Here is a 22937-nt window from a genome sequence, read left to right as displayed (position 1 = left end):
AATCTACATAAAAGCGCTATACAAATAAAGGTTAATTGAATTGAATTCCTTCGCTGTAAATGCTAGCGCTCCCGTTTTTTTTTCTGCAACCTCGATGCGCATGTATCCTCAATGTTTATAAACCGGTAATTTCCCTATATTTGGGTAAACTAACCCTTTAATTTGTCATAGAAACAGTTGAACATTTTATGTCATTTAGTAGAAAACATATAGCCTATCTTGCTTATGTGGCCATTTTGTTTTAACTGACAAACTAACCGAATCCAGGGTCTTCAGCTTTCTATATCAGGCTCGACTGCTGTCGCCATGAAGATGTTTTCTGCTAAAACAAACCAAAAATGTTAACGTGAACTAGAAAATTGTGAGAATTCATTTGTTTTTGCGAGTGAGGATGTTTGGTAAAGGCCTGATAAGTTGTACGCAACAGCTAAAGTTTTCAACTATGTTATTATATTATCATTATAAATTTTTAAATATTTGTTCACTCATAAATATTATAATAATTAATGTTGAATAATTAATTAAACTGCTACGGACCACATGCGCCACAGTAATCTATAAAGTGAATTCTTATTAAACGGGAGAGAACAGTTCACTGTGATTGGTCCAACCGAATCAGCGCTGAGAAAATTAACAGCTAACACACGAAAACGCTGGCTGTCTAATCAATAATTGAACCATGTACAGCTATAGTTTGTAGCTTTAATCTTGAAATACACAATCTAAAGCCGCAGAATTGTTATCAACCCCAATCGTACTTTTAATCTCTCCCGCCCATGCATTTTCAAGTGAATCGAATCAGTAGGGGTCGCTGCAGGGACTCGCGTGCCACAGCAGTATTTGATTCCCCCTCATCCTCACGTTGACTCACACACTGATGCTCAATGATGGCGGATAGTGCGAGTGAGAGCGACACTGACGGAGCCACCCCTCATTGCTCCTCATCTTCATCCTCCTCCATCCTCATCTCTTCATTTCGTCTTGAGGAGCTGTCCAACCGCCTGGCGTCTTTGCAGCAGGAAAACAAAGTGTTGAAGATCGAGCTCGAGACGTTTAAACTGAAGTGTAAAGCTCTGCAGGAGGAGAACAGAGACTTGCGCAAAGCCAGCGTTACCATAGTGAGTCATTCATGACTACTTTTACTGTTAATACTTGATTAACTGAATGCTAATGGAAGCAAACACTGGTCATAACCAGATTATGTGTTTCATGTGCTGGTAAACACATTTAGAGTTGCTGTTGCAGTTAATTTAGTTCTCTAAAGCTAATGTGCTAATGATTAGCTCATATTGTTGTCTGGTGTGTCATGCTGATTTTCAGATTTATTATTAGAATTAGTAAAATAACCAACAAACACATTTTAATTCACATCTTAATGTTTGACTTGAAGTTCTGGTTGCGTTTAAAGTGAAATAAACTGTCAGAGAAATACCAATCATAGCATGTCAACTAAGTTAGCAACACAATATTATAACGTTAATTGTGTTTGGTTATAATATTTACCTGTGGGAAGTCGGTCTCATTTTTGTATATTTAACTCCCTAGCAATCAGTTTTGTGTTTAATAGACGTCTAATAGACATCTAAACGTAGACAGCTTGGTTAAAACGATGCTAAACTTGGGCTGCCAATTAATATCTAATAGACATCTAAGAATAGCCCAAAACTAGACTAGTCGTAAAATAGATAGACTAGACAGGCTTTATATGTGTAGTCATTCATTTCTGTTTATTTGATGACTAGTCTAGTTTTGGCCTTTTCTTAGACGTCTATTAGATTTTCACTGACAGCCCAGATTTAGCCTTGTTTTAGCTAAGACAATGTTTAGACATCTATTAGACATCTCTTAAAAACAAAAAAGGCTTGCTGGGTCACTTGGTTTGATTTAAGTAAGTGTTTTTTTATGACTAAGTTAACAAAAAAGTATAAAATGCATGCTTCCATGCGGATAAGGCTCATTTACTGAGGTAAAGTTGGTTTTATATTAATTACCTGTGGGAAGTGAGTCTTATTTTTATATACAAATTCCCAGCAAACAATTTTGTGTTTAATAGACGTCTAATAGACATCTAAACGTAGACAGCTTGGTTAAAACGATGCTAAACTTGGGCTGCCAGTTAAAATCTAATAGACATCTAAGAACAGCCCAAAACTAGACTAGTCGTCAAACAGACAGATTAGACAGGCTTTACATGTGTAGTCATTCATTTCTGTTTATTTGATGATTAGTCTAGTTTTGGCCTTTTCTTAGACGTCTATTAGATTTTCACTGACAGCCCAGATTTAGCCTTGTTTTAGCTAAGACAATGTTTAGATATCTATTAGACATCTCTTAAAAACAAAAAAGGCTTGCTGGGTCACTTGGTTTGATTTAAGTAAGTGTTTTTTTATGACTAAGTTAACAAAAGAGTATAAAATGCATGCTTCCCTGCGAATAGTAAGTAAAGTAAAGTAAAGTTTTTTTTTATAAAGCACATTTACTTCAGTTTGGCACTGACCAAAGTGCTGAACAAAACCATAGCACACACTCTAAAAGAGTAAAAGATAACAATAAAAGTAATAATAGGAATAAAAGTATTACAGCAACAACCACAATAAAGATTAAAAGCCTGGGAATGCAATAGAATAAAAATGTGTCTTAAGTCTGGACTTAAAAATAGAGAGAGAAGAAGCACTTGTAATATCCGGTGGTAGCTGGTTCCACAAACGAGGAGCAGCGACTGCAAAGGCTCTATCCCCTTTCAGTTTGAGTCGTGACCGAGGAACTTGAAGTAAAATTTTATTTGAGGACCTAAGAGACCGAGGAGTTGACTGTAAGTTAATAAGCTCTGATATATAAGAAGGTGCTTGCCCATTCAGTGCTTTAAAAACAATAAGTAAAATCTTGAACTGAATTCTAAAATTAACAGGAAGCCAATGAAGGGATGCTAAAACTGGTGAGATATGAGCATGTTTTTTGGTGCCTGTTAAAAGTCTAGCTGCCGCATTTTGAACCAACTGCAACCGTGCCAATGAGGATTGGGGGAGACCAACATATAAAGAATTGCAATTGTCTAGGCGGGACGTGATAAAAGCATGTATGACCTTTTCCAGATCTTGAAAGGAAAGAATGGATTTGAGTCTGGAGATGATCCTCAGCTGATAATAACTATTCTTAACCACTGAGCTAATTTGTTTTTCTAGACAAAGCTCAGAATCAAAGATAACTCCTAGATTTTTTACTTGCGATTTAACATACGGTGCAAGACTTCCCAAGCCCCCAATATACGACATTCTTGTTTTTGAGGGGCCGAAGAGAATAACTTCAGTTTTGTCATTATTAAGTTGAAGGAAGTTTTTTGCCATCCAACATTTAATATCCTCAAGACAAATAATTAGAGACTGCAGGGAGTTCTGAGATTTTAAGGGAACATACAGCTGAGAGTCATCTGCATAAAAATTAAAAGATATGTTATGTTATGAATAAGGCTCATTTACTGAGGTAAAGTTGGTTTTATATTAATTACCTGTGGGAAGTGAGTCTTATTTTTATATACAACTCCCCAGCAAACAATTTTGTGTTTAATAGATGTCTAATAGACATCTAAACATAGACAGCTTGGCTAAAACAATGCTAAACTTGGGCTGCCAATTAAAATCTAATAGACATCTAAGAACAGCCCAAAAGTAGACTAGTCGTAAAATAGACAGATTAGACAGGCTTTACATGTGTAGTCATTCATTTCTGTTTATTTGATGATTAGTCTAGTTTTGGCCTATTCTTAGATGTCTTCGATTTTCACTGACAGCCCAGATTTAGCCTTGTTTTAGCTAAGACAATGTTGTTTAGACATCTATTAGACATCTTTTAAAAATAAAAAAGGCTTGCTGGGTCACTTGGTTTGGTTTAAATAAATGTTTTTTTATGAGTAAGCTAACAAAAGAGTATAAAATGCACTTTTCCACATGGACAAGGCTCACTTACCAAGGTAAAGTTGGTTTTGTATCTGCACATTCGTTCATTTTTGAACAGAGACAACACGCTCACTATATTGTTTGCCACGTTACTTTAATAATTCGCTTTGAGATGGCATGTAAGAATGCCTTCAAAATAACATTAGCACTGTTTAATTGACTGTGAACAATGTTGGACTCTGATAGTAGCTGGCTGCTAATATACCTTTTTTTAGAATTTGCGGACAATACTATAGTATAATTACATTATTAGGACAAAATGTGCAAATATAAAACCAACTTTACCCAAATGGCTCACTTCACTTTTGGGTAAATTACTTTTAAAATTGCTAATTAATAATGCAATCATTAAAGCTGTACATTTTAATGAGGTTGCTCATTAAAAGCCCTAATATATCTTGTATGATACTATAAGATTAATAGGATTGCATATTAACCTGGCATTTAGTTCAATGAGTTTGTAACACAAACAGTCACATGCTCCGAATGATGAATTGATTAACCTGTGAGCATGAAATATTGATGTGTTGTTGCTGCAGTTCTGTAAAGTACAGTACAGTACAGTCTGTCTTGCTAGTTAATATTTGATGATCATATGACATTTGTTCTCATGTCGTGAGCAAATGTTTATTTGTATACTCAAATGTGAGAAAAAGCAGCTGGTCTCTGGCTTAGTCCGATTTAGTCATCCCTATCTGCATAAAGCCCTTTATCTTTATACACTTCCTATTTCCTCAAGGTTAAGGCTTGCAGACTTGGCAACACCTGGATGCAGAAATAACGTGGTTTCTGTTAGACTTTCAGTTCATTTATGAAATTGAGGTTTGGAGTGCATTGAAAATTGCTTTTACACAACTGAACTTAGCTTTTCCCTATACATTATAATGAAACCACAGTCTTAAAATTCCTTTGATTACATCCTCATTCATGATGTGTAAAACCACTGCTCAAACAGGTCTAATTTTACTGCCCTCTGCATTGCTTTGAATTCTTGTAGACTCGTTTAGAAAAAACAACCCTTATTCATAAGTCACAGAAGGCAACTTACTTTAGATGCTTGTAGGAAATCAATCTGATTCTTCACCTAGGATGCTTTCACACTAGTACTTTTGGTAGTTTTACACCAAAGTACAGTACGTTTAGCTAGTGTAAACGTGTCTTCTGTACTTGGGTGAACCATACCCGAGTCCGCCTGAAAGGTGGTCTGGAGTACAGTTTGTGCAAACTCTGGCATGGGTTACTTCTGATATAACTGCAATCGTACCAAATAACGGAAGTGAACTGGCAACTGTACAACAAACTTCAGTTTTCATAACGTTTATTCGTGTGTGTGTGTCTGTGTATCACATACCTTGGCGACAAGGGGGACTGAGTCTGACCCAGTGCAAACAGTGAAAATGTCTGCTTGTCTTCACCAAAAATGACGTCTGCAGACATCGCGTGATGTTCAAATTTTTTAAATTTATTTATTTATTTATTTATTTTTTGTGCAGCAGGTAGACGTAAGTGGCTCTCTGTATTTTGATTTTGCTAACAAAACCAAAAGATTCAGTAAAAGCAGAATGACCATGATTTGCGGATGTCTCCATTTTGGCACTTTGCTTTCGTGGCCGTCATCTAGCAACAGCTGTACAAAAAAAAGCAGCTTGATGGCGCAAGCGTACCGGGGTTCAGAAGGAAAAAAGACGGTGTGAACACAAACCAGCCAAGAAGGTGGCAAGACGGGGACAATCAAACTTGGGTTTGGTCCAGGCAGTTAAACCAAGCGTGAAAGCACCCTTATTGTGAAATATCTAAGCAAAGTGTCTTATATTTTTTAACCTGCGTAAGCCCTGTGTTAAGAAGAGGTAACATTTATAAATTTTACTGTTTGTAAATTGCCTAAAGTGTATTGAGTTTTTGAAAAATTTCAAAGCATCTTCACAAAAAGGTGTCAATTTTTTTGGGAAAATCATTCCATTTGCTGAAACACAGAGAACTTTGTGACCAGATTGAGCCTCAAAATCACCTCTGAGTGGATGAAAACATCCCCAACAGCACACAAGGGTTAAATTAAGGAAATGTGTAAAACTTTAGATTATATATTTTTTTTAAGTTAAGAGATAATAGTAAAAAGTGAATATAATATCTTTGAGCTATTATTTTTTTAGTATTCAGAATGGTTATTACAAACCATTAACAGTAACAAACGTTTTCATTTGTTTAATTAAAGTCAGGACTTTATTATCAACTATTTATTACCACCTCAAATTCACTATGAATTTCTTAACAGTGATAAAACTACTTGTTGACACCAAATCTACACTCTCTAAATATGACTCCATTTCCTTTACTATAGATGACACTTCAGTTTCCCCCTCTCCTCAGGTTAAGAGTTTGAGTGTCATCCTCGACAGCTCGCTTTCTTTCCAGTCTCATATCAATTAATGTAACCAAGTCTGAATATTTCTATACTGTCTGTTTATTTTTAAATTATTGAATTGTGTATATAATGTTGTACAGTGACCTTGGGTTTCTTGAAAGGGGCTTTAAATAAAAGGTGTTATTTAATTGTATTACTATTGTTACTATTTGTCCCTTCATCATATCATTTCATAGTGGAAAAAAATGTTTTATAGACCGAAAACATAGCAATTTGTGGCGGCAATGCTGTTGTGCTTTTAAAAATATATATATATATATTAATTTTTTAGCAAGCGAGAGCAGAACAAGAAGAAGAGTTCATCAGTAATACCCTGTTCAAGAAGATTCAAGCCTTGCAGAAAGAGAAAGAAACACTAGCAGTCAACTATGAGAAGGAAGAGGAGTTCCTCACCAATGAGCTCTCTCGGAAACTTATGCAAGTAAGTGCTCTGCTGTTGTTCAGTCACTGTCTGGGATTCATTTTGCTGTAATATACAGGCCTGAAATACTCAAGCTAAGCTCAAACTAGGTCATAAAAGGCCAATGTCCTGCATAGTCTTGCTCCAATCCCAATCAGACACACCTAAGCCAGGTAGTCAAGTGCTGTGTGCCAGTTCGCATACTATCCATCCTAAATATTTGTTCGAATATAGAATTGGTATGTCCCAAACCATAGAATGTTGAAAAGAGTATGCCACATGGTCAAAAATAATTTGAAGTGTAGAAGTGTCTGTACTCTAACTGCTAATATTGCCCACAATGGATTGTATGTTGGATATGAATTCGATTAGACACTTGTTCAAACAAAGCAAATTAGAAAAAAAAAGTGTTATGAAAATGAACGTTAACCCTTTATTCCCTGCAGCCGAATCTCCATCTGTCAGTGATCGTCATCTTCGTGTCATGATCAGTCCCATGATTCCCCGCGCCTCTGCTAGTGTCTGAAGTGAAAGCGCGTTTACATTTTACTGGAACTGGAACTATTTGGTGATGTAACGTGTCGATGCTGATGCAATCAAACAAAAGATTCGATCCCAACTCTATTCATTTATTCGACTCTAAGTTGACTATTTTGCTAAAGAGTTAATAGTTTTAAACAAGCTGCACTTTCAGATTTAAACCTCAGCTGGATGTTCGTTAATTACTTAGGGCTGTGTTACACACTGCATGGAAGCTCATTTTCAAAAACTATAGGGGCTCTTTAATAGATTTTTATTCAGTATATGAATAATGTTTTAGTTTTGGATTAGTATCTTACATTAATATTTAGTAAATATACTGTAAGTTAAAATCTTGCTAGTGTTTCTGGTTAAAAAGCGGTTATAAGGTCTTAAAATTTATGGAAAGGGTATTGAATTTCACTCTATGATTCCTACATATGCTCTGGTAAGTAGGCAGACCATTGTATAATGATGGTTTATTCTGTAGATAATTAAATGTGTATTAATTTTATGTATATGTATAATTACTACTATACAAATAATATACATTAATTGTCTACAGAATTAACCGTCATTATACAATGGTCTGCCTACTTACCAGATATATATAATATATATATATTTTATATACATATAAAAAAAAAAATAAATATATATATATATATATATATATATATATATATATATATATATATATATATATATATATATATATATATATATATGTATATATATATATATATATATATGTATATATATATATTTATGTATATATATATATTTATATATATATATATATATATATATATATATATATATATATATATATATATATATATATATTTATATTTATATTTATTTATATGTATATGTGTGTGTATATATATATATATATATATATATATATATATATATATATATATATATATATATTGCTAAAGGGGCTAATAATATTGACCTTAAAATGTTTTTAAAAAATTTAAAACTGCTTTTATTCTAGCCAAAATAAAAGAAATAAGACTTTCTCCAGAAGACAAAATATTATTAGGAAAAACTGTAAAAAAAAATTCAATAAAATGTCTTGCATGATTTGGAAAATATTTGAAAAAAAAAATGAAATAAAATAAAAGTCAGAAGGGTTAATATTTTTAATAATGACTTCAACAGTAAGTAAAAGAAAATAGTTCCCAGCTTCATGTGCCATGTTGGTAGTACAGCAAATGCTGTTCGAGATCTGCTCTATTAGCAGCCTTGACCAAGTCTTCTTATTTAAACTTGCACACACGCTTGCTTATAGTGATAGATGGCTGTTTTTGTGGTAACTACATGCAAAAAAAACAAAAAAGCTTCCTTAAGCCCTTTCTAGTTTCAGTGCAGTCTTGAAATTCATCCGGCTTTGAGGCAGTGATTCATGCTTTTTATAGGAACTGTTTTAGCAATGCCATTTTTAAGGAACTTATCAAGGCTTAAATGGGTGGGGGAATTTGTATGCCCACTGTTTCTTGTGAAATAAGAGAGAAAGAGGCAAAGATGGAGTGGGGAAGAGAGCTGCAGAGAAGCATATGGTCATCTGTGTACCCACTTCATCACAGATGGGAAAATGTTGAGTCATGGTTGCAAATTTAGTGGAAATGCAGCTGTAAGCATTCAGACTCAACAAATGTTGTTCTGAGCTAAGTCTGGAAATCAGGAAGCGGGAAGGAAAGCAAAAAAAAAAAAAAACTGGAACCAAATGATTTCCATGATGTTTACTTGTAATTACTGGCTTTTTTACACTGTTCAGATGTTATAAAGTTCACCTGAAATGCTTTTTAAAGGAACGCAACATCATTTGATTTTCAGTGAAACGAAAAGCTGGGATGAGTAATTTTGAGCCGGTCTACCACCTTAAAAAAAATAACAACAGCATTTAGTTTGTCACAACTGGACTTTAGCTGTTGAGCTTTGGAAAAACAAGGTTTTAACCTCAACTGTCTAAAGAGTCTTAAAATATAACATTCAATGTAAAATTCAAATAGATTTCTATTATCTGATTCTTGAGTTTCGACTGGAAGTGCAGATCAATGTTATCAGAATAGTCTGCGGTCTGACCTGTTCCTCTGTCAACTAAAATGAAAATGTTGACCCTGATCAAATTGGTTCATACATAAGTTTAAAGTAAAAAATCTCAATTTTGTATTTTGTATCCGAGCCTGCAAATTTTGATTACAAGTACAGATTAAAAAAAAATTAATGTTGAACTACTTTATTGCAATTTAAAATAATTCTTTCTGTTGTAAAATATTTAAAAATGTATTTTAAATATTTTTTAGTTTTTATAACTGTAAAAATATATATATTTGTTTGTTACATACATACAAATTTGTTTCATACAATACATTTGTTTTTTGTTTTTAATTTAAACATTATTTATTTCTTTTTAATAATATTTTTGTTTATTTATGTATTTGTTTTTATTTATAATTTTTTTACTTATAATTTTTCTTATTTGTTTTATTTATTTGTTTTGTTTGTTTTTACATTTTTATTTATATCTACACAATTTATTTGTTTTATTTATTTTTTTAAGTTTTACTTTTTTATTTTTTATATTATACACATTTTATTCATTTGCTTTATTTATTTTTCATTGTTTATTAAATGTTTTATTTATATCTATAAATGTATTTGTTATGTATTTTTATTTTTTATTTAAATTTCATTAAATTTAAATTTTCTTTTTCTTTTATTTATATATTTTTTACTTATTTATTTATTTTAATTAATTTATTCATTCTATTTTATTTGTATTCTACTCATGTATTTTTTATTTATTTATTTTTTACAATTTTTTTTTATTATTTGAAATGTATATTTATATTTTCTTTTAGGATTCTTTAAATATCATTTTTAAATGGAGACATTTTGTAATATTTTCTTTATTTTATCCACTACTTTGATAAATGTATTGCATCTTGGCTGCATAAGTGTTAACTGTATTCATCTTGTAGTTTATTGCTGTTAATGACTTTTAATTGTTAGAATTATTTTATAACTATAGAAAAGTGGTGTTTATAAAACGTGGTTAAAACATGTTTTAATGTCATGACAGCCAGAGAAGCTGATATGGCAATAAACTCAAAATTCTCTCTCTCTATTAAGCTTGTAGTTTATTTTGAGTGTTGTATTTGAATCAGAACCTAGTTTGATTTCTGGCCTTTTTTATAATACAGACTGCAATATGAATCTTGTGCCCCTTCAGTCTGGCACACTCTCAAGCGTATCAGTTTAAAGTTTGTTGTTGTCCATTTCTTGCTCAGCTCCAACATGAAAAAGCTGAACTGGAGCAGCACTTAGAACAGGAGCAGGAGTTTCAAGTCAACAAACTGATGAAGAAGATCAAGAAGCTGGAGAACGACACCATCTCCAAGCAGCTCACCTTAGAACAGGTAAGCCTTTTTCAGTCCTAGATGATTCTTTTCCATTTTTGTATGTATTTCAACTGTGTATATCCTTTTAGCTCAGACGTGAAAAGATCGACTTGGAAAACACTTTAGAGCAAGAACAAGAAGCACTTGTGAATCGGTTATGGAAGCGTATGGACAAACTGGAAGCAGAAAAAAGGTCAGTGCTCTCCGTTTTCAGTAGCTGCTACTTTGAGTAACATTGCCACAGCTCAGACGTATAAACACTGCCCTGTAAGTGAGACCAGGTTGAATATTTAAAGCGTAATACTGCCTGTGTGTATTATCAGCCAGTTTTATCTATAAACTACTTAATATTTTCTGATTTGTAGATAGAAACAAAGAGATTAACCGTCATGTTTTCTGCAGGATTCTTCAGGAGAAGCTGGACCAGCCTGTTTCTGCTCCTCCGTCCCCGAGAGACACCATCTCCATGGAGATCGACTCACCTGAGAATATGATGCGACACATCCGATTCCTCAAGAGTGAGGTGGAGCGGCTGAAGAAAAACCTCCGCACTTCAGAACTGCAGCGTGAGTCGCAGTATTGCACTAGATAAACACTCTTACACATACTCTGACCTCTTCATATGCTTTAAAAAAAATTCTAAACTAACTCTGGACTCTCTGAAGAGTTAACTTTTTTTAATCACTTTTGAGTAAATTTTCACTAGTTAAACTTTCTATTCATCAAATTGAATCTTGAACCAGAGATGTGTATTATGGATTCTACAAGGATGTAATATTGACCTTATTCTAATATGCGGAAGTGAGCCTGTTTTCGCTAGAGGTGTGAACCTTTACTGGTCTCACGGTTCGGTTACGATTATCATGCCTTCGATTCGGTTCAATTCGATATCTCAGTGCAACACGGTGCATTGACGATGCTTTCTAAATACAGTGTAATATTTTAGGGGGGAGGCTATAACAAGCTGTCTGTATAAACACACAGACACACAGCACCACACTGTCTCTCATTCAAACACATACACAAACATAGACAGCACCAAACAAACACACACACACGCACACACACTTAAGCCCTCGCAACAGGGAGAGCTCGCGCTGAGCGGAGCAGAAAAACAAAAAAAAAAAACGAAAAAATAGAAGCACTTTTCTAGAGGTGTGAACCTATACTGGTCTCACGGTTCGGTTCGGTTACGATTATCATGCCATCGACTCGGTTCAATTCGATATCTCGGTGCATCACGGTGCATTGACGATGCTTTGCATATATAGTGTTATAATTTGGGGGGAGGCTATAACATGCTGTCTGTATAAACACACAGACACACAGCACCACACAGTCTCTCATTCAAACACATTCACAAACATAGACGGCATCAAACAAACAAACACACACACAAACAAACACACTTAAGCCCTTGCAACAGGGAGAGCTCGCGCTGAGAAAAACGAAAAAAAAACTGAAAAAATAAGCACTTTTCCGACGGTCCCTTACAGAGAGCTCCTCTCAGCGCGAGCTATGCCGGCTAAAGTAAACGCAGACTGCGAGGGCTTAAACGGAGCAGTGCTCGTAATGTTTAGCGAAAAAAAGAAAGACAGCTGTGAAACATAACCAGCTTTGTCTTTTTGTAGGAAACACACTTTAGATCTTTTTAGGGTAAGCGTTTTTTGAGTTATTGCCGTAACCGTCTATAACTGAAAGTGTGTCAGGAAAATCGAAAACAAAACCAACTGAAGCGCGCTCATTTCTGGCGCACCACTAGATATACAGCGCCCTAAGCATTTGCCTATGGTGCCTATGCCACGGGCCGGCCCTGAGTTGGCTGAGTGTTGTAAATAACGGCGCTCACCTCCCTCGCGACAGAGCGCATAGGAGATAAATGACGTCACTACTTAATAACCGGTTATGGTTATTACTGAATCGATACCGAATTGTCCGCGTCTGCATCGCGGTGCACCGAAGAAACAATTAATTTTGACACCCCTACACTTTTCCAACGGTCCCTTACGGAGAGTTCCCCTCAGCGTGAGCTCTCCCAGCTAAACACATATTGCGAGGGCTTAAACGGAGCAGTGCTCGTAATGTCGAGCGAAAAAAAGAAAGACAGCTGTGAAACATAACCAGCTTTGTCTTTTTGTAGGAAACACACTTTAGATCTTTTTAGGGTAAGAGGTTTTTGAGTTATTGCCATCTACAACGCAATGTGTGTCAGGAAAATCGAAAACAAAACCAACTGAACCGCACTCATTTCTGGCGCCCCATGGATGTACAGCGCCTTTAGCATATGCCTATGGTGCCTATGCCACGGGCCGGCCCTGAGTGTTGTAAATACTAGCGCTCACCTCCCTTGCGACAGAGCGCATAGGAGATAAATGACGTCAGTACATAATAACCGGTTATAATTATTACTTAACCAATACAGAATTGTCTGCGTTGCGGTGCACCGAAGAAACAATTCATTTTGACACCCCTAGTTTTTTGCGATTGTCTTAGAACTATCGATTCAGTCGCCTATTGGAGAAATGACTAGGAATAATAAACGGCAAAAAATGGTCAAACTACTTGCTCTACAAACAAATGTTTGCATGACTATACAGACCAAGTAGAATAATATAATAAGAAAATAACAAATTGCAACATCAAGCAGCGTAACGAGCAGTTTTTAACGTCAAAAAATGAATGGAAGTGAATGAGACCGGTTGTCTCGAGCCAAAAAGACTCAAATGGCAGTGCCCACTTGACAAAAACATTTGTAATAGGACATTTTTTAATGTATGTTTTCATTTCTAGTTTATTTTTTGAACACCATATCAGTTTATTAAAATAGACTGATTTAAGACTGTAACGTTGTAATACACACATGTATACATTGTCATTAAAGTTGCTACTAAAACAACGATTTTCACATTGTACCCTGATTTTGATGCCACTACTATTCATGGCCACTAGATGGCAGTATCATCGTTTTCAATAGTTGAAGTATTCTTCATGGCCTTAAGTGCACACTTGTTGTGTACTGGTGCTCGTCTGTACGTTTATGGAACTGTAATCTCTCCCATTTAATATTTGTGATGCATTAAATCTTAATCCTTTATGTGATAATCTATGCACCATTACATTAACAAATATGTTAAAGCCGCAAGGTATGCCTATGCATGATCACAAGGCTTTTTCACAAGTTCAGCAAATCTCATAAGTCAACTACATGGCACGAACTCTGTGATGCCATTTGTACATGAATGTTAAATGGCAAATTGTTCTAAATTGCTTGCGCACGCTCTAGCCTAATATGGCAGATGACTCCTCCATAAACTGGTCAAGCTGTCTCACATGCTTTATGTCATGTTGACCTCATTTGGTTGCTCATGTGAACCAATGCAGTGTCGCCATAAAGATAAGCTCACCTAATTAATGTGTGTGTGTGTGTGTGTGTGTGTGTGTGTGTGTGTGTGTGTGTGTGTGTTCAGATACAGAGAAGCGGGCTCAGTATATTGAAGAAGAGCGTCACATGCGGGAGGAGAACATCCGCCTGCAGAGGAAGCTCCAGAGGGAGGTGGAGCGCAGAGAGGCTCTGTGCCGACAGCTCTCTGAGAGCGAGTCCAGCCTGGAGATGGATGATGAGAGGTACCTGTTAACTGGTACTATGGTAGTAACGCGATACTCTGGCTCCAAAATACTGTAGTTTTTAAACTGTAGTATCATCATTAACAGTTCAATCAATCAATCAATCAGTGATTTTATTTATTTTATTATTATTATATTATTAATACTATTATTATTATTTATATTATTATTATTATTGTAATAACAACAAACGTCACAGTATATACCAATAAAGCTGAATGCCTGTACTAATAAATTGAATTAATTCGATAATAAGGTCATTACAAATTAAATGCAAGTATTATAACATATAAAACATAAGTATTTCACACAATTTGATTAATTTTTTAGATTTGAACTATGAATAAATATTATTTGGTATTGTGATACTGCAGCTGAAGTAGTATCGTGACATTAATTTATGGTATCGTGACAACCCTAGTACCCACAGCCCAAACGTCATGTGTAAAACCAATAGAGCGTTCACAGCAGACGCGGATGAAGCATCAATCGTGAGTTATTTACATGTTAAGTCAATGATAAGATGTGACTAGATGTGAATGAGGTAGCGCAATTGATGCATTTCGTACAAATTGGTCATTTTGCTTGTTTGCACGCTTAACTCTCAAATCGCCCGAGTTGGAAAATCTGAACTTTACATTGTCATTTTAGCAGACGCTTTTGTCCAAAGCCACTTACAACTTTAGCAAATTTCAGTATCACATTAACCAATCAGAAGCTTGTTATAGTAGGGGCGTGATTATGATGTTTCGTCTGTTGTTGGTGTCATGGGGGGAAATCCTCCTGCAGACACTGGACTATAGCTTATCAAACTGGGCTTGGCTCAGTCGGAAGCACCGTTGAAATCCTCCATCATCCAGATGCCATTTCTAGAGGAGTTGATTTACTCACAGAGCTGGGTGCACCTCTGAAAGAATGTAGTGGACTCTGACACGGCACCTCTAAAGCACATCTAAAGCACAGCTACTCTCTCAATAATGGACCATTTCCACTGAGTGGTACAGGTCACCTTTATTAGGCTTGCGTTTCCACTGCCTAAAGGATACCCTTTTGGTGGGTGTGGTGTACAACAAAGTTTCAGACAACGTCATTTTTACTTGAGGAAATGTCACAGTAAAGCCGTACAGGTCGTTCACATATATGAGAAGCACTTCTCACAAAACAGATGCTTTATACACAAAAGTACTTGTGTATAAATGTTTATGACTAACCTTTCTATGAACGTGATCTGATTGTAACTGCAGATCAATGATGCGAAAAAAAAATCCTACAGTAGTGTCAGCAATTATATAAAAGAAATAAATAAATGCAGTATATATAAACGTATATAGACCTTTACAGTCTCCGAGATGTTACCACTTACAGATAAACTACACACAACAGACATTTAATCCTTATTTAGGTTCAAAAACAACATGCAACATATAGCCCAGTGCAAACCTCTCATATCTGTCTTTATTCTTCAGCAGCACATGTAGCCTCTGTTAGTGAGTCATTCTGTCATTCCAAGTTCATATTAGTACAAAAGGTGATGATAATAGTTAAACAGGGCAGTTTCTTCATGCTTTGTTGCAGAAAGCATAATTTGCTGCTGTTTTTTTTTCCGGCTTCTCCTTATGTTTTTTCGTGCTTCACTCTGGCGTTTGTGTCTTTCTAAAAGGATTGGATATCAGAGTGCGTTTAATAATCGTGGGCACCTGATTAATATGAGCTCAAGAAGTTCGTTATTTCAAATATAGACGCGATTGCTAACTCTCTGGACAAAATGAAACCGCTCGCACTTTTAGACGGGCTCATAAAACAACAACAGGTCACAGCAGATTTTGTTCTTTTTGGCTTTATGGCTGTACATCAAGACGACGACAAGGTTTGTTTGAGCTTGGGTCAACCATGTATATTATTACGGTGTAATGTCTCGGCTGTGTATTTAAAAATGATGCTTTCATTGTTTTCATTCTGCTATTTCTGCAAGTAACGTATCTCTGTAAACCAGTAGCATTCAGCTGCATGTCTAGCTCCTCCTTTTGGTACCTCTTTTTCGTGCTAGGTGGTACGCTATAGTTTGCTTTTAGGTACCCTTTGGCAGTGGAAATGACCATAAAACGTAATGTATCGCACAACTCAGTGGAAACGGGCCATAAAATCCATGTTAGCCATTTAGCAATAAAACTAAAGTCACCGGGCAGACAGCAGATGCTCCACCCATGATGCGAATCTGCATCTATTGTGAAGCAAATTTAATGAGTGAATGAAGTGAGTAAACTCAATGTTCACACTTTAAGTTTGAATGCCCGATTAGGTTGTACAATCTACAATAATCTCAGAGTTGTTTTTTTTATTTATTTTTTTATTTTTGGCCTTTATTAGATGGGACAGTTTTTGAGACAGGAAGCGAAGTGGGAGAGAGAGAGAGAGAGAGAGAGAGAGAGGGGGTAGGGTAGGGAAATGTCCTCGAGCTGGGATTCGAACTCGTGACGCCCTGACGTGCTACTGCACCATATGTCTGCACGCTAACCACTAGGCTATTGTGCCGACATCTCAGAGTTGTTTTAATAAAGTGAAAGAAGACGTTATAATTTCACAAGTCCATGCTTTCACGTATTTTATGATTTAAAAATGCTTTTTTTTCCAATTATAAAAATATGCATCAGCACAGACCTTATATGATATAGCTCTAAATTAAATATTTCCAAGTAATATCACAAAAGCAAGCATTTTTGTTGTTGTATTTTTATGATAATTGCAAAACCAATGTCCTTTTGAAAGACTCAAGACTGACACGGTTTTGCTGATGAAAAAATATATATAAAAAATAATGTATTGTGCAAGTATTTTGGTTTCAGCCCTTGTAAAACTACGAAGAAAAACTTAAATGTACTGTAAACTGTTAAATCTTACCTTCAGAAAAAATATAAAAATATGTAGTCTTTGTTAGCAGCATCAGTATGATTTAGGTTAGACTAGTCATTTCTAGCAAAAAAAATGTTTAGTTGCTTCTAAATTTATTTTCTGACTGCTTTGTTGTGTCTTATTATTTTAATTGATATTTACATGTCATTATAAACCTCAGATTCAGTTATTTATGCCAAGCTAATAGTTCACTCACCAGACCCGGAGATTTGCTAAATGGATTTAAAAAAAAAAAAACTCAAGGGGAGTTGTAAAGTTGGCTTAGCTTTTAACAAACACAAATATATAAATGGAGTGTTCCTATAATTAATTTCTGTCAGTGCTATGGACTAACCTTTGCACAAAATATGCAGATAATAAAACGTTGGCAGTCAGCTGTTCATGACAGGTCTAAACCAGCTGAAATTCCAGCACAAAAACACACTCAAATATCTTTTATGTAACCGCAAAATACCACAAACACACAAAAGAAGAAATTTAATTGGTTATTGGTGTATACCTCATGCAACACCTACTACTTCACTTGATGCAGTTTGTTTTAACAGTTCATTTTAATGGTAAACATTTGAACCTGTACTACGGCTGCATGATATTGGAAAAATTAGACATTGTGAAATTTTGTTTGCTGCCATATGAAAACAATTTCGCCCACATAGCTTGAATAGCTCTTTTTGGAAAAAATTGATTAAATTAGACTTATTTGGGATTATTCCGGATGATTAATGGGATTATTATAAAATATTAAACTTTTATCTTCCCAATAGTATTCTAGATCACATTATTCAGGTACAGAATAATCAAATGTACAAACACTGTAACAACACTGACTGCACAACAAGATGTAGCTATTTATATAATCAAACACTGTATAGTCTTCATTGTATAAATAATTCAATAAATACATCTTTATTAGTTACAAACAGTACACTTTCATGTGCCTGAATATTTTAAAGTCTCTGCTTACACAGTCAGAGGCGTTAAAAACATATGTATGAGACACTTTCACTCCATTATGAGTGAATTAGTCTTCTGTGACTCCAAAAATCTTGTGTTCTCAACTTTGGCTCCTACTCAACTAAAAACCCTAACTTATAAACTCAGCATGTGAATACAGCGCCTCAATGCGATGTACATGCTGAAATGTTATATTGTGCAGCCCTAACCTCTACCTATTTTTATGCAGGTACTTCAATGAGATGTCTGCTCAAGGCCTGCGCCCTCGAACCGTATCCAGCCCCATTCCCTACAGCCCATCCCCATCCTCCAGCAGACCCATCTCACCAGGTAAACCATGTCTACTTGGATAAAAAACATAAAGCAGCATTCTTAATTCATTTTCATTCATTGATTCATTAATTATTTTAACCAGCAAGTTATTCTTGTTTACGGGTCACACATTTTTTGGTACTTAAATAAATGATGCACGTACAGATTACACACATAATATGAGTCCAAAATATATTGTTACGTGTTTAAGATGTTAAAGGGTCACGAAACACCAAAACACATTTTTTGAGCTGTTGACAGTCGTATATGTGTCCCACACTGCTAAAAACACTATTAGGACACCTATATTTCACTAAAAGTGTAAATTGGTTGTTTTTGCGTTATTTCAACCAAATTCGTACTTCCTGTTTGAAACGAATTTTTGAAGCTGCGTCACGGTCATGACATAATAGCCTGTATTCCAGCGTGCAGACTGGGCGTCTGTGCCAGAGTGAGTCTTATTACGTCTTACAGTGTGATGCATTAATGCATGAGTAAGGCTTGGTTCAAACCAATCAGCGCGCTCTATTGTGCAACTTCATTAATATTCATTTCTGTGTTTACACGACATGGACGCCACGTTGTGTTGGCAAAACAAGCGTAAAGTGTTGCTTTTATAGTTTGCTGCCGTTAAGTTTCGTTTTCTTTTTCTCTCTGTGAGAGCTCAGAGTCACGTGTGGATTAACAGTGTACGCGACACTCGACAACAATAACTTGCGTGTCTAAGGAGGATTATTGTTTACCTGAGAGCTGTTCTCATCTGCAAACGCTGAGATCGGATACGCTTGTAGTATTCTCTTCATAAAGATGCGGCTCTAGTTGCTGTGGATTGTCCTGTCTCTACAGATTTGGTAAGTGAGCGACCAGTGCTCTTTGTTTATTCAGTTTGTTCGTATCGAACTAAGTTAACTATTGCACCGTAACATGTTAGGACCACAACCAAACTTTAACCTCGTGTAGGGTTTTTAACCGCATTTAGTGACCGGAATAACACACGCGGCTTTCTGACGCTACCTGCCGTGTGCATCTAAGTTTCCGGAAAATGCAGAGGTTTTTTTTCTCTCATTCGCCGTGCGGTATCAAACATTGCATGAAAAATACACGCTTAGAGCAGATCCTCGAATCAAATATCTTGTTTGTCGCGAGGGGCATGAATGAATTCCCTGAATGAAAGAGCCAAACTGCAGTTAAAGTCCACCATTTAATAATTTGGCAAATAATTCCACTACAGATGTCCATGTAAGTTAAATACCATCACTTTCTACTGTGTGTGAGTATTTTGACTGAAACTCGCGCGTGCCCAAATAGACACTCCCACACCCTCCCACTTTAGTTCCTCCGACACTCCCCCCTAAACAGAGCTGGACACGCCCACTTTTCTGACTTTTTCCAAAGTAGAGGTGTGAAAACACCCTGCTGAAACAAGGGGGTTTCATGGCCCTTTAAATAATTAAATGGATGATACGTAACAATCAGTGAGTCTATTGATGCTGGGAGAATGAGGAGACACAACCGCTTGATAAGTGAAACAAAAAGTATTTATTAATGGATAATGTCAAACAATGAATATGAGATGGAAGATAAATGCAATTTTAAATAATCGAATTAAATAAAGAAAATAGGAGTGTTGCCAAAACAAAGAAATAAATATAACAAAACGAACTAACTAAACCCCAACTCACTAAACTGACTGATCAAAGAAAAATGCAGAAACAAAACCGTAATCTTCAGCACATAGCTTAACTAAACTTCATAACTCACAAACATAATTACACATGTGGCAACGCCTCCATTAACTAACTAATACAAAATTATACTAAGCTGCTCGCAATACTAGAATTCTCGTAAAGTACACACTGTTAGCCATTAGCAAAACAAGATCTCGGGTAATCCAATTCTCATAAAGATCGTTCAAATTCTCACTATACATTAGCCTGAGCAGCACAAGTTTAACTGATAAATCAATATCAACAAAGAGAAAACTAGAACACAGCACTCGCAAACGAAACAAGCGGAACAAACAAGTAAACAGTCCGGCCGAAACAAGTGAGGAGACTGGGAAACCAAGCACTCCTCCAGAACAGCGCAAGCGCACTGCTTTTATGCTGCGCGGACCCAATCCTCATTGGCACGCCGATTAAGTGATGAAGGTGATTGACAGCTCACTCGACCAATGGTAGCACACCTGAAACAGGACAGGATCCACAACAAGAGAGAGAAGAGAGAAGAGCGCAAAACAGAAAACAAACAACAAAATAAAAAATAAATAAAATAAAAATAAATAACATTTTTTTATCTGAGTGAAAAAAGGTATCACATTTGCAACCGTGTGTTTGCTTGTGTGATATTTCTTAGCTATATTATTTAGAAATACTAGACAAACGCAAACGAAGCACTATTGCAGCTGTCATACTGTATAAGTTTTGTTGTTGTTTTTTAGTGTGATGCATATTACACTTCTACATCGGATCATTTTAATTGTTCATAAACTGAATCGGAGCTTGTAAATATTATTCGACTGAAGTCAGGTTCGACGTACACCTGTCCCGAAAAACAGGTCTGTCTAGCATTCCTTGCCAAAGTAGAGCAGATGTACAGAATGATTAATTGACTTGCAAATAACCGAAAAAAGAACTGGACGCTTAAGCGGGTTTTTGTGTCATTGGGAATGTTGCAGTCTAAACACAACTGAGACAAAATAACATGCCAAATAATGACTAAAATCAAGACATGCATTATTCGTAGGTGAGGCAGTTGTAGGGTTGAAGTTCACTGAAAATAGTGTGTACAGTGCATCCGGAAAGTATTCATAGCACTTCACTTTTTCCACTTTTTTTTTTTTTGTTACAGCTTTTTCCAAAATGGATTAAATTAATTTATATCCTCAAAATTCTACACATAATATCTCATAGTGACAATGTGGGAAAAAATGTTTTTTTAAATTGTTGCAAATTTATTACAAATAAAAATGCTGAAAAATCACATGTACATCAATATTCACAACCTTTGCTCAATTCTTAGCCTTCTTAGCCTTAAGTCTTTTTGAATATGATGCCATAAGCTTGGCACACCTGTCTTTGGGAATTTTTGCCCATTCCTTTTTGCAGAACTTCTCAAGCTCCGTCAGGTTGGATGAGAGGCGACGGTGTACAGCCATTTTCAGATCTCTCTAGAAATGTTCAATAGGATTTGGGTCTGGGCTCTGGCTGGGCCACTCAAGGACATTCACTGAGTTGTTGTGAAGCCACTCTATTGATATTTTGGTGGTGTGCTTTGGGTCATTCTCCTGCTGGAAGATGAACTGTCGTCCAAGTCTGAGGTCACGAGCACTCTAAAGCAGGTTTTCATTCAGGATGTCTCTGTACATTGTTGCATTCATCTTTCCCTCTTTCCTGACTAGTCTTCTAGCTCTTGCTGCCTCCACCATGCTTCACTGTAGGGATGGTATTAGCCTGGTGAGGGATGCCTGGTTTTCTCCAAATGTAACACCTGACATTCACTCCAAAGAGTTCATCATAATAGAGAATTTTGTTTCTTATGGTCTGAGAGTCCTCCGGATGCCTTTTGGCAAATTCCAGGCGGGCTGCTATGTGCACTTTACTAAGGAGTGGCTTCCGTCTAGCCACTTTACCATACAGGCCTGATTGGTGGATTGCTGTACAGATGGTTGTCCTTCAGTAAGGTTCTCCTCTCTTCACAGAATAACGCTGGAGCTCATACAGAGTGACCATCGGGTTATTGATTACCTCCCTGACTAAGGCCCTTCTCCCCTGATCGCTAAGCTTAGATGGCCGGCCAGCTCTAGAAAGAGTCCTGGTGGTTCCAAGCATCTTGCACTTATGAATGATGGAGGCCACTGTGCTCATTGGAACCTTCTGACCTGAGCTCAATTTAGAGCTTCACGGCAAAGGCTGTGAATACTGATGTACATGTGTTTTACAGATGTTTTTTTTTTTTTATATAAATTTGCAACAAAAAAAATCTGTTCACATTGTCATTATGGGGTATTGTTTGTAGAATGTTGAGGAAATAAATTAATTTAATCCATTTTGTAATTAGCTGTAACATTAAAAAAGTGGAAAAAAGTAAAGCGCTTTGAATACTTCATTTACTTTTCAGTAAGACTCTTCAAGTGGAGCATAAGGTGAGAATCTTGAATAATTTCCAAATGGTACTTTTTGGGTAATGAATACGAATGGGGACTGGATTATTTTAATTTAGTTTTAATATATTCTGTGTCAAAGTTGCTTGATTTAAGGCTTTTCATCTCACAAAAGACTTAATATTCCTCAATTTTTTTGTGTAGCAGTGGGCAGTTTGAGACTGACTGTTCTTTGTTCTTTCAAATATTTTCAACCAGTTATACCTGAATTGCACTGTAAACCACACAACACATTGTTTTACAGTATGAACTTACTGGTGTATATTTT

At 35.8% G+C, this 22937-nt stretch overlaps 1 protein-coding gene and 1 long non-coding RNA gene across 22 annotated transcripts in view; one reads left to right on the top strand and one right to left on the bottom strand.

Moving 5' to 3' along the window:
- Positions 1 to 864: 864 nt before the first annotated feature.
- The window catches only part of ccdc6b (coiled-coil domain containing 6b), a 28895-nt gene continuing 6822 nt past the window's right edge, over positions 865 to 22937 (top strand). For 19 of the 21 annotated variants that reach the window (XR_015503336.1, XR_015503332.1, XR_015503335.1 and 16 more), the window contains exons 1-7: positions 870 to 1118; positions 6647 to 6796; positions 10597 to 10725; positions 10797 to 10900; positions 11110 to 11273; positions 14175 to 14331; positions 18425 to 18525. Coding sequence is in view for 2 of the 21 variants with exons in the window: in NM_200241.2 (NP_956535.2) it covers positions 885 to 1118; positions 6647 to 6796; positions 10597 to 10725; positions 10797 to 10900; positions 11110 to 11273; positions 14175 to 14331; positions 18425 to 18525 (1039 nt within the window). In the remaining 19 variants the exon portion in view is untranslated. 21 annotated transcript variants of the gene reach the window in all.
- On the bottom strand, positions 3477 to 7556 carry LOC147834390 (uncharacterized). Its single transcript, XR_015503868.1, has 3 exons — positions 6287 to 7556; positions 5456 to 6197; positions 3477 to 5157 (listed from the first exon to the last, which is right to left on the bottom strand). It is a non-coding gene; the product is annotated as an uncharacterized LOC147834390 (long non-coding RNA).

This window comes from Danio rerio, chromosome 12, assembly GCF_052040795.2.
Source record: "Danio rerio strain M-AB ecotype USA chromosome 12, GRCz13ab, whole genome shotgun sequence".
Classification (NCBI taxonomy): Eukaryota; Metazoa; Chordata; class Actinopteri; order Cypriniformes; family Danionidae; genus Danio; species Danio rerio.
Note: the sequence above shows the minus strand (reverse complement) of the source record. Positions and strands in the feature narration are given on the sequence as shown.